Source organism: Oncorhynchus gorbuscha, linkage group LG01 (genome assembly GCF_021184085.1).
Source record: "Oncorhynchus gorbuscha isolate QuinsamMale2020 ecotype Even-year linkage group LG01, OgorEven_v1.0, whole genome shotgun sequence".
In the NCBI taxonomy this organism is placed as follows: Eukaryota; Metazoa; Chordata; class Actinopteri; order Salmoniformes; family Salmonidae; genus Oncorhynchus; species Oncorhynchus gorbuscha.
In genome coordinates this window covers 45,622,643-45,636,752 of record NC_060173.1, presented here as the reverse complement: position 1 = coordinate 45,636,752, position 14,110 = coordinate 45,622,643, and the positions used below count along the sequence as shown (strand labels likewise).

Below are 14,110 nucleotides of genomic sequence, written 5' to 3'. Positions count from 1 at the left end.
ACACAATGATGTCATCGTGTGACCGTGTCCACTTGGAGCGGTCCAGAGAGGTTGACGGAGAGAGACAGAACCTGACCCCGGTCAAGTCCTTAACCACTGGTCCAAGGCCAGTTTGAAATGTGTAGCTCGCTCTCATTGTTTAAGGATAAATAGTCAGGGACTGGGATCAGGTCAAAGGACCCCGTGTTAGTTCTCAAGAGCAGTCAGTGACCGACCACAACAACACTCTACTCGTCCGACTCTGGGACCATCTGTGAGAGTTGGTCTCCCCCTCGCCCTACCGCCCCCCTTCCAGTTCTGTTTGTTGGGGTCAGAGGGGGTTAGCGGTGGTTGCAGACTGTGCCACGCGAAGGTGTAGCGCTCTCCTCCCAGTCATACATATGCTTCCTCTCAAAAGGATGGGTTCCTCTCTGACCCTAAACAGCCTACCCTACCCTCTGACCTCTATCCTCCCGGGCGTTCCTCACATACCAACACACTGCCTGCTGCAGCACCAGCCCTGCATCTGTTCTCTCTGCTACTGCCGGCCTCAGGGAGGCTTACTGGGTTGGGTGTGTATATGCACGCACACCCTTTAACCCTTTTGCTAAAACATTCACACCCTCATGACCCTGCCTAGAAGGACAGCGACTCACACCTTAGCACATAAGCCCCCCCCCCTCCAGACAACAACACAGGACTCAGCTTCTTACATCTACTCTCTATTCTGAAGTGGCAATCGATGGGCACGATAGGAGGCCAAATATGCCAGCCAGGGAGAGCGCACACACACAGCGAGCCCCTCTCTGAACACACATCTTCCAGCCGTAAGGCTTCCGCCAGCACACGTGCCTCTGTAGGCGAGACAAAAATAAAAAAATAATAACAATATTAATAATCACATTTAGGCCGCAGGAATGTGTTGTCAGGGTACAATTCCCCCTCTGATAGGATAGTGAGCCGAGCAGCGTGGAGACTCCTGGCGAACAGGCCCGTCTCTAAAGCCACTCGGCTATTTCACCCCTCTCTCAGGGACACTGTCTGATACAGTGTCGTCCCTACAAAGACTTAAGAGATTTAAAAAAGGTACGTCCACATAGCACTGCGATTCATTCGGAGACATTACCATGGTAACAGCAGTAGCTGACTTTTTACCGTCAGTTTCATTTGAATGAAGTGAATCCTGGCCATACAGTATGTATATCTACACTGGTTGCATAATATTCTCCCCATCTCCTCTCTGGGAATAGGTCCCAAAAGTAATCACTGATTTTCCACCATTGGATAGGTGCAAGCAAGGGCAAGGGATTTCATTACATAGCTTTTATCTTTCTATACAGTCATGTTTGATCTTGGATTACGCTTATGGGAGCGAGCGCTCGATCAGGGCCCTATAATGAGATTCATGTCGGAGCCAAGCAGACAGCCATGTCTGAATTCCAGCGGCACCTTAGCAGAAAGGCAGTACTGGTTCCTCAGTCGCTGAGGGGATCCTATCCCAGGTGAGAGTGAAGGTCAAGACAGGGGCTAGGGTTACAGCCAGGGTCCAGTTCAGACTCCGGACCATCCCATGTGAGGGCTGTCCCCTCCAGCACCACACACCCCACCAGCCAGCAACCCACTGACCTGGCCATACTCTCTCTGGAGACAGTGACCCCCCACTGCCCTAGTACACACTGTGGAGACTCAGCAAATGATATGATGACCGTACAGAGAACTCAGTCCTCTCAGCTGCAAAGACTAAAAAACATAACACACAAGTACTTTCTCAAAAGGCTACTGGCCACACACAGCCTTCGGTCAGTGAATCTCTCACTTGACTGGGGAAGTTGGGACCTAGGTGAGGAGGAGAACAATCTCTTTCCATTGGGCCTTTCCTCTACATCATGTACTTTATTAACGAGGGTTGAGCTGACAGGAGAAACTGCTGCCCTCTGCTTGCAGGGCACTTTGTCTGTCTTGTGTACAAAGTCAAACATGTCAACATGTTTATCGGCAATAAAACCCTTGTAATGAAGGACACGGAAAACAGATGATCCCTATAGGTGTCAGAGGGAGAGCAGGTGTGAAAGACTGAACAAAATATGATCATGTCAGTTATTTCTGCATTAGGCATAAGAAGAGACACATTTTTTTTGGATTATGTAAATAATAAAAAGGGATTACAAGAAGAGTTATGGCTGATAATCCAATCACTGTGAATAAACAGCCAACATAATCACATTTCCAATGTCATTTTCCTCTCCATGTACGGCCTATATGGGTATCCTATACCTCGGGACAAAGCACTTATCCAACAGTCCCTCCCTCCTCCCTTAACACACATCATTTGTCACCCAGGCTCTGAAAAGACAGTCTCCCCGGTGGATCCCCCATTTCCTTACACACCAGTGGGGTAAGTCCCGTGGGGTAAGTCCCGTGGGGTAAGTCCCGTGGGGTAAGTGGGGTAAGTCCCGTGGGGCCTAGCACAACAGGGACCCATGGAAGATAGGAAATGTTTTAATTGGCAATGCATGTCGAATGACTGACTGCCGCACAAAAAAAACAAAAACACAAAAGAGCTACTAACTTGAATGTGTAATCGTCACGACGGCCAGCGCTATGCAGGCTATTACTAGAACAATGCCATTAATGCATGAGGAAATATATTCTCCGATATAAGAATTTACAAAGGATTGAAGAGGATTCACACACACACCATATAATTAACGGTTTGCCATCTTAGTATGGCATTGTTGCCTCTGAAATGAACCTGTCTGTGTTGTAGAGAGGAAATCCAACACTCTAAATTCCTGATTTCTAGGAACCTTGTAAATGTAACATCTTAAAATAGACATTTTCATAGGTTTTCCTCTCACTTAATGTAGCCTAACAATTTGCTCATGTCAAAACCTCAACATAAGAATGAGAGTCACATAGCTTTAGGTTGAGTTGTAGCAAAGAGTCAAAAGGGCTGTGGGTGACCCTGACAGAGCTGGAGGGGGGGAAGCTTTAGCTGTTTAGGGGCTGATGGGGTGGAGGGGGGGATATGAGCTTAGTTTTGTCCTTTTTCTCATGTTGTAAATTTGGGCTGGCCGCGAGGCTGGGGTGAACTTAGGGAGCAGCTGGAGGTTAGCTGAAAGGCAGCCAGACTCACTGACAGACTGGTGGACAGACCCGGAGGGGGGTGACTCTGGCAGAGCCTACAGTGTATGTGTGTGTGTGTGTGTGTTTGTGTGTGCGCGGTGTGGATGGGGGATAGAGTGCATGAGAGGCTGGTAAATCACATAAATAGCAGGGAACAGAGGGAGGCATAAAGACACCAGGGACAGGTGCAGAGCACCCCACAAGACACCGCCACTACCTTGGTGTTTATTTGTTCCCCCCCTCCAGGCGCTCAAAGGGTAAACGTCTATTCTGGTATAGGGTTACAGCGGCACTGCCTTGAACTCCGGCTCGAAACGCATACCATTCTTAACGGGCCATCGTACTCCCTGGTGCACATCACCCGCCCCTGACCCCCATGGGGAGGAAGGGGTACCTCAGCACCCACCCCCCCTCCCAGCCCTCAACACCCTTCCCCTCTTTTCCCCCCTATACACAGATTGTGACACCTGCCCCCGCTCCTCCACCCCCATTATTGCAAGCTTTATAAGGGTTTAGAGTTGATCAGGGGACGGCTATGACCTCACTGGACCTAGCTAGCCTAGCGTGTGGCTAATGGCTAGAGGAGCTGGCGCAGTGACAGAAGCCATGGCAGACCGCATATGATAAGCACACAATCACCCATTCTGTTTGGGCCCCTTGATTTTTCACCACCGGGGGTCCGGATTAGCTATCAAACAGTCAAGCAGACGTCTTATCAGCTAGCCATATGTTATCAGACCTCTATCAGCAAGACAGTTTGACCTATAGTCACTGTATGACAATCTGAAGGGTCTATGAGCACTCTATACTATTAGCATTCTATGGTAGACAATACAATCCTTTGTTTACAAAACCTAAATATTTGACCTCATCACTATATACAGAGTGCACAAAACATTAGGAACACCTTCCTAATATTGAGTTGCACCCCCTTTTGCCCTCAGAACAGCCTCAATTTGTCAAAAGCGTCCCTCAGGGACATCAATAAGGGACCATGGCTTTCACCTGGTCAGTCGGTTATGGAAAGAGCAGGTGTTCCACACTCCGTGTACAACGTCTCAATTTTTGCTCTTCACTTTTCATTGGACTACAACACTTAAAAGCCAATGACATAACATAGGTAGGAAGGCCAATGAAGTAACGCTATACAGTATACTGTACCTGTGACTGATAATGAGGTATGGCCAAACCAATTCCTCGCTACATAGTTACTGAATTAAATACTGGAAAAATACAGGAATGTCAGGAAGGGGGGGGGGGGGTTCAGCAGATCCTGTGAAGTATCAATCAATCAGAATGTGAGCAGAAACATTGGAGAGGAGAGTGGCACACATCAAATCGTGCTACTCAGCCACGTGGATGGAGGAAAAGGGTTTTATTAGGATCCCCATTAGCTGCTGTGAAATCAGCAGCTACTCTTCCTGGGGTCCACACAAAACATGAAATAATACAGAACATGAATAGACAGGAACAGCAAGGACAGAACTACATTAAAAACAGGGACAGCTGTGTGAAGAGCGCTCTGAAACATGAAGACGGTGTGTATTTGTACATAAAGGTTGCACAAATATGTGAGGGACAGCGCTACGTACAAATATCACCGGGAAAAAAAGGCAATATCTTGCACATCAAGGGACAGCGCCTGAGAACATGTCCATATAAGAGCGAGGGGACGGCAGAGCCATCACACAACACCGGGGAATAGACAGAAAAGGGTGGGGCGTACCGTACATCTTTCCTTCATCGGAGAGGATGATCTTCCTGCGTCCGCAGGGCGGGTAGATGGCCAGGGCCTCCTGGAAGCTCTGCTCGATGTCGGGGCTCCACACGCCCTCCGCATCGTTCTCCAGAGGCTTGTCCAGAGGCTCGTTCAGCTCCTCACTGGTGCCCCCAGGGGAGGGGGCCGGCACCCACTCCGCAGACGTGGTGGGGGGCCGAGAGGACCACAGGACCGGGCTGGGAGGAGCAGGGGGTAGAGGGTGCGTTCCAGGGGCCAATGACAAGATAGGACAGGGTGATCCTGAGGAAGCAAGAGACAATATTTAGGTAAGGGGAGGTTGAGTCAAGGAGTGCTGGCTTGGAGGATGTTAGAACAACATAGGAAAGCAATACCCATTGTAAAATAAATGAAGCACCATATTATGCGCTTGTCAGGATAACAAGGATCGGTTTCAAATATTGATTATGCTGCTAAGCATTCGGTACTTTGAAATGTCTTGGGGTCCATAGTACTGGTCTGTGACTATTCAACATCTTGCCAGATCTCCCTCAAGAAGTTCAAACATCAAGAAATGAAGATAAAACAAAACAATATTCCGGTCCATTGACGTCCGCCCAAGGAGGCGCTCCACCTAGAAAAGTGATAGTTACGTCACAATGAAGAGCGGTGTGCGTGCGTAGGCTATAAGATCTCGGGACCACATCACTGGGGAGTCGCTAATCCTACGTGGAAAAAGCACCTCGGAGCAGAAAGTAATTATGGAGCCATGAAAACAAACAGCATGGCACCTAGAGACAGAGGGTGGAGGAGTCACTAAGCCAACAGACCGGGAAACACATTCGACTGAGATCCCCACCACACCGCCATTGGTAGAGAAAGACTTGGACAGACACATCAAGGAGATCATGTCAGGGTTGTTACACTTTAACACTCAACCTGGATGTACAGTATCGATCACATGACTAAGGTGGGCCGGGAGTTTTTGCTGACCATGTGACCGGAATATATCATTAGGTTTCTCAGTAATTCATAATTAGGGCCTGGAGTTTTTCCTGCTCGGGTCACTGGGTGAGGCCCATCTCAATCATTGTTCGTTTTCCTCTGGAGGCAAATCTGGGCTGCCAAGTGACAGTTAAGGTTATTGACATGGTTAGTCATTATAATGTGTGATTTGCCTGGTTGTATCTGGGCTGCCTGGCAGTGTGCTGAACTGTGTGTTTGGGGGTGGTAAAGAGTGAGACAGGAGGGAAGGGGTGGTCCTGATGAGTCACAGGGTGTCACGTCTGAGTGAGGAACAATCTCTTCCTCTGAGCCTCCCGACGTTCCTATGGGCTTCCTGTAAATGAGCTGGCCAGTTAACCCTGCTCATACACCTAACAACACTGAGAAACAATGGAGGAGGGCAAACGTACACTGTAGAGACCCTTTCTTTGCTCTGGTGGTAAATCTTAGTAACTTTTTAAATGAGGGGTCTATGGTGAAATGGTCATTGCTGTGCTCAAAGAGAGTACATTTATTTATTTTGCTCACAGAGTAACCTGGAGTGCAGGGCAACTGTAATTACATTTACATTTACATTTAAGTCATTTAGCAGACGCTCTTATCCAGAGCGACTTACAAATTGGTGCATTCACCTTATGACATCCAGTGGAACAGCCACTTTACAATAGTGCATCTAAATATTTTAAGGGGGGTGAGAAGGATTACTTTATCCTATCCTAGGTATTCCTTAAAGAGGTGGGGTTTCAGGTGTCTCCGGAAGGTGGTGATTGACTCCGCTGTCCTGGCGTCGTGAGGGAGTTTGTTCCACCATTGGGGAGCCAGAGCAGCGAACAGTTTTGACTGGGCTGAGCGGGAACTGTACTTCCTCAGTGGTAGGGAGACGAGCAGGCCAGAGGTGGATGAACGCAGTGCCCTTATTTGGGTGTAGGGCCTGATCAGAGCCTGGAGGTACTGAGGTGCCGTTCCCCTCACAGCTCCGTAGGCAAGCACCATGGTCTTGTAGCGGATGCGAGCTTCAACTGGAAGCCAGTGGAGAGAGCGGAGGAGCGGGGTGACGTGAGAGAACTTGGGAAGGTTGAACACTAGACGGGCTGCGGCGTTCTGGATGAGTTGTAGGGGTTTAATGGCACAGGCAGGGAGCCCAGCCAACAGCGAGTTGCAGTAATCCAGATGGGAGATGACAAGTGCCTGGATTAGGACCTGCGCCGCTTCCTGTGTGAGGCAGGGTCGTACTCTGCGGATGTTGTAGAGCATGAAACCTACAGGAACGTGCCACCGTCTTGATGTTAGTTGAGAACGACAGGGAGTTGTCCAGGATCACGCCAAGGTTCTTAGCGCTCTGGGAGGAGGACACAATGGAGTTGTCAACCGTGATGGCGAGATCATGGAACGGGCAGTCCTTCCCCGGGAGGAAGAGTTAATTAAAATGTTATAGTGCAACACTGATGAAGAAAGAGAAAGTTTAGTGTAGAGAGCTGTGGGGCATAAACCATTAATGCTGGTTAGGTTCCTCAGCCAAAGTGTCCAACAGGGTTAATTGGCGTAAGCCCCTTAAAATCAGGTGTCCCCTTCCAGTCCTCCATCTCGGCCCCTCTCCCCTGGGCCCACTCAATGGGATAATCTCCCAGCTGATGCTGCACTCAGGGGGCACAGATCTCCCCCCACACACACACACACACACAAAGCAGGTGTGTACCTCACAGAAATGCACACACAAAAGTATGGAACAAATCCGATATGCACTCGTAAAGACGCACACTCAAACACACCCTGACACTTTCACTTCAGACACCAGAAATACACAGGACTACACCACACACACACACCTATACAAACTATGCAGCGTTGCCCACTCCCCCGCCACCCTTTGACCCCCAGTCATAAGAGGGAACAGCTGCATCAGTTACGACTTGCCCCTGGCACGGTGCTCACTGCCTACGCAGTGTGTTGTGGGGTGGGTAGGACTGCAAGGGGCGTCAACGCCAAAGAGGGTTAGGGGTGAAGGGGGAGAGACGGGGGTGCTCCACTGGACAGTCTCCTCTAATCGGGACCGGAGTGTAATGCTCGGAAACATACTCTCATAAAATGCCTGATCCTAGAAGACCATGTCTGTGTCCTTAATGGCAATATATTCCATATTTATCTTTTGACCAGAGTCCTATGGTCCCACTAGATAGGGAATAGATTGCCATTTGGGACACAGCTATTAGTCTTCTAGGATCAGGCATTAGCCTGGGTGGGGAGTGGAAAACCATCGGGAGAGAAAGGAACACATTTGATTGGCATGTTTTGTGCGGTGTCCCACTGTGTTGCCCTGTAAGGAGCAGATCAACTAAGCTCTCTGAGCGCACACAAACAAACACACTGCCCAATTACATCCTGTGCCAATGACACTAACGCTTCCATACACCTCGACTAACCCCACAGCATAACCATCATGAAAATCCCACAATATATTTAAGTCATAACTCACAATAATTACAGATTACAGGGTCAAGATGGAGTTCAATCCAAGGTTATCCCTACAGAGAGATCCATCAAACATGTGCACTGATACAGCCCAATGACTTGTTGGACATATCATGTGGAGAGAGGAGGATTGTTGGTAGACGCGGGTTGTTGGGGCTTGGATGCCAGGGGGTTTCTTTGTTCTGTAGGGATCATATCCAAGGCATTATTCTGTTTTCTCGTGTGAGTGGAGGAGGAATGCTCGCTATGTGGGATGAGCACACTGAATAGTCTCCTCTGCACAAGGACAGTCTCAGGGCAGCTCAATATACACAAACACAGACAAATGCTCGCTCACACACAGGCATACAAAGGCAAAAGAAACGCAAACACCAATGCAGATAGCTTATGAGTTTTGATAAATTGCAGAGACCTGATGATAGGGACACACTGACAGAGACAGAATGACAAGTTAGCAATTCATCATTAATAATCTACAGTATGTAAATTAAAAAACAGACTAGGGTAGTGAACTCAGAGACCCCAAGACAGAAAAACTAAAAGTGAGAAAGGATTGATTACATGAATAATCCTTGGCTGTCATACAGTAGTTTTAAGAGAGTGCCCTAACAGGGGTGTGCTTGCCCCCTACCTCTCCAGGGCCCTGGCCCATTCCACCTGTTGCTCCGGGGGAGGGATGGACACACACACACACACACTAACCCTGCTCTGGGACCCAGACCAAAAATATTCCCTCACACAGCCTGTCAGCACCACCATGACTAGACTCTACACAATTTATCCATCCACTACAAAACCAAACCCTGTGTGTGCTGATTGGTCATCACTGGCTACGCAAAGTGCACACAATATGCCAGGTAGCAGTGGTTGGATTTGGGGACTCAAAAACAGCATACCAAGTACACTACATCATAAAAAAGGCGAAAATAAAAATGGTTTGAAAATGTGGACGTTAAAACGAAGTAAAACGTATGCCTGATAATTGAATTTTGCTTGGGCACAGACAACACAGTAAACCACATGTTGTTGACATAACAGGCATTCTGTAAATGTGTGGTATGTGGACATTTCACACATTATATTAACATGTAAGATCATGAGAACTACTTTCATGGGCATATAACACATTAATAATCATAGCCACATAACACATGTAATTGTTTTAATTTCTCTCTAGATAGTTTTTTGAAGATATAGCTCAAGTGCTAAATTAGTATTAATCGCTGTAGTTATTGTTAGTGGAAGTAATTCGGAGTAATAGTTATTATTAATAGTAGACTGGTATTTTTATTTGGCACAACAACAAAATTCACTCATGTCATGTCTATTATTTCTGAAACATTCTCAGATTTTCGGACAACTGACACTCAAATGATGCAACTGAAATATATATTTTGTAAACATATCTATTCAATTTATAAACATATCTATTCATTTTATAAACATATCTATTCATTTTATAATATCAGTAGCCCATCACCCAGAGGAGCGCTAACGTTGAACTGCGCGACTGTGACGTTATTAGTTTCCTTTAAAAAGTTCCGTCTGAAACGCAGGAAGTACCGTGCAAATGTAGAAATTTGACAAAAAAAATGTCAGAAATGTAAAGAATTTGTACCTCATACAGCGTTTAATAAACAATGTAACCGGCAGACGACTGTACTACGGCTAGAGCTGACCAGTCGAAGTCTGAAACAGAAAGTTTGGCAACAACTTGAGAGGCATTGGTTTATGAAAGAAAACAGATGTTCAACTAACAAAGCAAAGAGACAGAAAAAAACATGTTGTAAACGTACCTGTTGAAAGTCAAGCCACAGACAACACCGCTGGGTCAAACAGGCAAGTGGAATTTCTGGGGTCAGATTTCTGTGAATAAATATATTTAAATTTTGTCGCCCCTTTCCTGAGTCGTTTGAAGCGCGAAGAGGGCTGGAATGTCAGGAATTAGCTGTGGTAATGACATGAAGCCTGGAAGGGAGCGAAAAAGACGAGGGGAAATAGGGAGGCAGGACCGACCGGTCAACACGTAATGAGGGAGGGGGATTCGAGGTGACGGCGCACCGAAAAGGAAAAGAAAGCCAGCCTTGGTAAGGGGGAAAAGGAAATCACAAAGAAAAACAGAGGTCGGGGATAGTCATTGCCTCTTTACAGAGGGACAAACACACAAAGGGACAACGCTATTGCGAAACCTTATCAGCCCTCTTCTAAGTATTTGTTGTGAAATAACCCTATAATGAAGATAAACAATATTTGTTTATAGGGCACTATTCAAGTGGAATATAATATAAATCACTATTTATATTAGGTTAACTATAAATAGGCTAACTATACAATTTTTAAAAACTTGTAATGCCATTTGGCAACATATGTTGATATATTTCGTTCATAATGTTTTTCTTTCGATATCAATGGTAATTTAGTTTTAGCAAACGAGGAAAATCGATTGTGCTATTCATCTTTAAGGAAACCATAATACATTGAGCACTGGTAGAGTGGACTCTGAACAACTGGAGCGTCAGTACTGAATGAAATGGGTAATAGCGAGAGCCCTCCAGTGGATCATGTAGAAAATGACTTAAGTTAAGGGCTCAATTGTACAATACTGTCCTTTTGTTTTGTGACATCAAGTCAATAACCCTCTGTGAGTGAAAATGTGTGATTTAATAATCAGTTTATGACGTTATAATAGCAATCAGGCATGAATGAGGCCCACATCTTTGTATTTATTAATTAAAAATAACTTTAATTATTTCATAACATTTTCAAATCAGGTTTAAGGCAAAACTAGTGGTGTTTGACAATTACATATCAACTTATTTTAGGTCTCCTTTGCCTTCTCCAAGGTATGACTTTCTGATAATTTCCCTTACACCCATTCCAATCCATAGTTCACTCTGTCTCAGTGGTATATTTCCTCAATAGTAACCCAGTGGTCTATGACCCCTCCTCCATACAGACTACATAAAGCCCATCACAAAACTACAGGATGTTATTTTGCTTTCATTTGAAGGAGGGAAAATGGAAGAAACAGTTACTCTTAAAAAGTACACCGTATAAATTAACTTAAGCCTCCTGTTAACATAGAAGTTGTACTCAATAGAAATATGTGGAATGTTTAAACGGTACGGTACAAAATGGAATGGTCTTTTGGCCCACCCAGCAACATCCAGTCATTCTATCCCAACTCTAGGAATGGAAATGGACTGTGCTATACAGTACATCAATGTACACTATAAAGGCAGACAGCTTTACAGAAGTAAGCTCTCAGGGGCGACAGAGAGACACTCTCGAATGATAAGACCTCAAAGGAGAACGACGTTCCTTGATGGGTCTGTGTCTTTGGGGCTGCAACAATATGAATGTTTTTGGTCCGATTGCTAAACCCCAACACCCCCCAAAGTCATTCATGTTCAGTCCAAATATTGCAAGGAGTGTTCGGTCCTTGCCCAGTATGTCTCCATAAGCTTGTGGACACACAATCCCCTTCTTCATGCTATCCACAGGGAGTTTGGGTCCTTAGACAAAGTGTTTTGTTCTCAACCTCTTTTGAACATGCTCCCTCTCATGGAGTCCCGTCCCGAGGCATCATTTCTTGGACAGGAATTTCATCTTATTTCCTGAAAATAAAAACAGGCAACAGAACCAGATCAAAATAACTTTGGCGTGAGTGACAACCTTTTCAAACATGGTGGAGGAATGCAGTTTCATGAATGCAACACCTGTTATTCAGAGTGACTTGGTATATGGTGTATGTAGGTACTTGAGTGTATAAGATGTATGAGAGAGGATTTGGGCCTTACCTAGACCCTTGAGGAACTTGTTGACCCCACGCTGTTCGCTCCCTGGGAGAGAGTCCAGGTAATCTTGTGACCTCACCTCAAACAAACCTGGACAGACAGGTAATTATGCAAAATTGTCATAATTATGCATTTCAGACAGGCATACAGACTCCAAAAGCAGACGTATCTTATGAGAGTGCTCACAACCAGGCACTAACAAGATTCAAACGCTCTACTACCCATCTCCACACCTCTTAGACCCTGCCTGCGTTGCTCCCTCTCTGTCACAAACCCAGCGAACATCTGGGTCTCCATGAAGACCTCCAGAAACCTCTTCAGACTCTTGGAAGTGACAGCCTTGCGGAAGGCCTCGCGCTGAAAGCAGGACGGGGTGGGCGAGGAGGGGGCTACAGACTCGTCCTCTCGATCCCCCCCGCCCATGAAGAGAGGGTAGTGGCCCACCATCTCCACGAAGAAACGTACAAAGGTCTCCGACACCACCGTGCTGAGGGAGCTAGAGTCTGGAGAGAGACAGATTCAACATGGCGGTCATGAGTAGGAATTTGGTAATTAACATATATCAACAGTCACATAGACTTGTCAAGCCTGTATTAGTCACAACATTACTTTTCTGCGAGAGGTGTTAATATAGTGGCACCGACTCACCGGTGGGCATCTCACTGGCCAGTTCCTTCCTCTTGTCCAGAATGTGTTCCAGAGCAGCCTGCAACTTGTGAGGCAGAATGGAGTCCTCGTCATCCAGCTGGAGTGGAAAGACCGAGGTGTGAGAGGAAATGACGACCGTGTGCCATGAGCAGAGAGCTGTATCTACATCTATGGGTGTAGCCAATTATGTAAGAGACATACAGTATGTTCTTTGTCTGTTGCTATGGGTACCGTTGTTAGGGATGTATACCTGTCTGAGGAAGCGGCTGTTGCCGAGATCAACCACCAGGACCTGAGGAGAGAGCCGGATGTCATTTCCGCACAGTGTGGCAGCCTCAGCTCTTTCTCAGAGTAGACCCACAGAGATCATTGTTTATTGAGGAAAGCGATGAGGTTAGGGGTTCACACACACACACACACACACAGTGGGCTGGGCTCAGGGGCCTAGTCTCACCTCCTCGATGGGCAACTCTTTGAGGCTGGGCAGAGAGCTGGATAGCAGACCCACGATGAAGGGGGTGGGGGTACATACTATGTCCAGCATGGAAGGGGGCAGCACAGGGATGTAGGTGTGCTGCCAGGTGAACGGGTAGAGTAGAGCCACCATCGCATGGCAGCACTGAGACAGAGTACTGCAGAGAGAGGGGTGAGAGGGAGGGAGAGAATAGGATGTCAACTGACAGAATAGAACAAGTTGTTAACATTAATTCAAAACCTAACGGCAAAAATATGACTGTAGTGGTAGCCTACACATAGCCACGTAATATAAATCAGCGTGCTTTGTACTGTTTTCAATGCGGTTCTATATTCCACCACAAGGTGGTAGTAGCAGATTCTTCAGCTATTATCAAGACTTGCTTTAGAACATAAAACTGAACATTGCACTTTGTAAAGCATGGCTTTTTGAGAACTTGTTCATTAATCTTTAGGGGGCGTGATTTAACACTACAATATATATTGCGGGAGTGAATGAACTAACCCAGCGCTGTTAACTTAATGCCTCCAATGTGCGTGTCTGTTTCATTTAATTAAGTCAAAAACAAAAATCAGTGATTGTGAGGCCAAGTTTCCACTCATTTCAATGCAACAGTAGAACAATGTCACAGTGGAACAACAATCTATTGTGGATTCAGAAGCATTTAAATGATGCAGAGTTTACACAGGTAGCCCAATTCAGATCTTTTTCCACTAATTAGGCTTTTGACCAATCAGATCAACTAAAGATCAGAATTGAGCTGCCTGTGTTAACAGCACCTAAGTGACAGGGAAATGCACATCCAAGAAAGACCCTGGAAATGCTTTATAGTCCATCTCAAGGCACCCGTCAATAGCAGGTGAGTAGTGGATGCTAGTGCGCCAAATCGGTTGC

General features: G+C 46.3%; 2 protein-coding genes across 2 annotated transcripts in view; both read right to left on the bottom strand.

Annotated features, from left to right (window-relative positions):
• Window positions 1–5,692, bottom strand: part of LOC124043992 (transcriptional enhancer factor TEF-3-like) — a 30,990-nt gene extending 25,298 nt beyond the window's left edge. Inside the window, exons 1-2 of the mRNA XM_046363278.1 lie at window positions 5,653–5,692; window positions 4,832–5,125 (exon numbers count right to left, since the gene is read on the bottom strand). Of these exons, the coding sequence (XP_046219234.1) occupies window positions 4,832–5,125; window positions 5,653–5,692 (334 nt within the window). The remainder of the gene's footprint in view (window positions 1–4,831; window positions 5,126–5,652) is intronic.
• A 5,326-nt stretch (window positions 5,693–11,018) lies between these two features.
• LOC124043935 (DENN domain-containing protein 2A-like) overlaps window positions 11,019–14,110 on the bottom strand; it is a 29,331-nt gene continuing 26,239 nt past the window's right edge. Inside the window, exons 18-23 of the mRNA XM_046363140.1 lie at window positions 13,196–13,373; window positions 12,992–13,033; window positions 12,742–12,838; window positions 12,327–12,596; window positions 12,097–12,183; window positions 11,019–11,913 (exon numbers count right to left, since the gene is read on the bottom strand). Of these exons, the coding sequence (XP_046219096.1) occupies window positions 11,882–11,913; window positions 12,097–12,183; window positions 12,327–12,596; window positions 12,742–12,838; window positions 12,992–13,033; window positions 13,196–13,373 (706 nt within the window). The 3' untranslated portion in view covers window positions 11,019–11,881. The remainder of the gene's footprint in view (window positions 11,914–12,096; window positions 12,184–12,326; window positions 12,597–12,741; window positions 12,839–12,991; window positions 13,034–13,195; window positions 13,374–14,110) is intronic.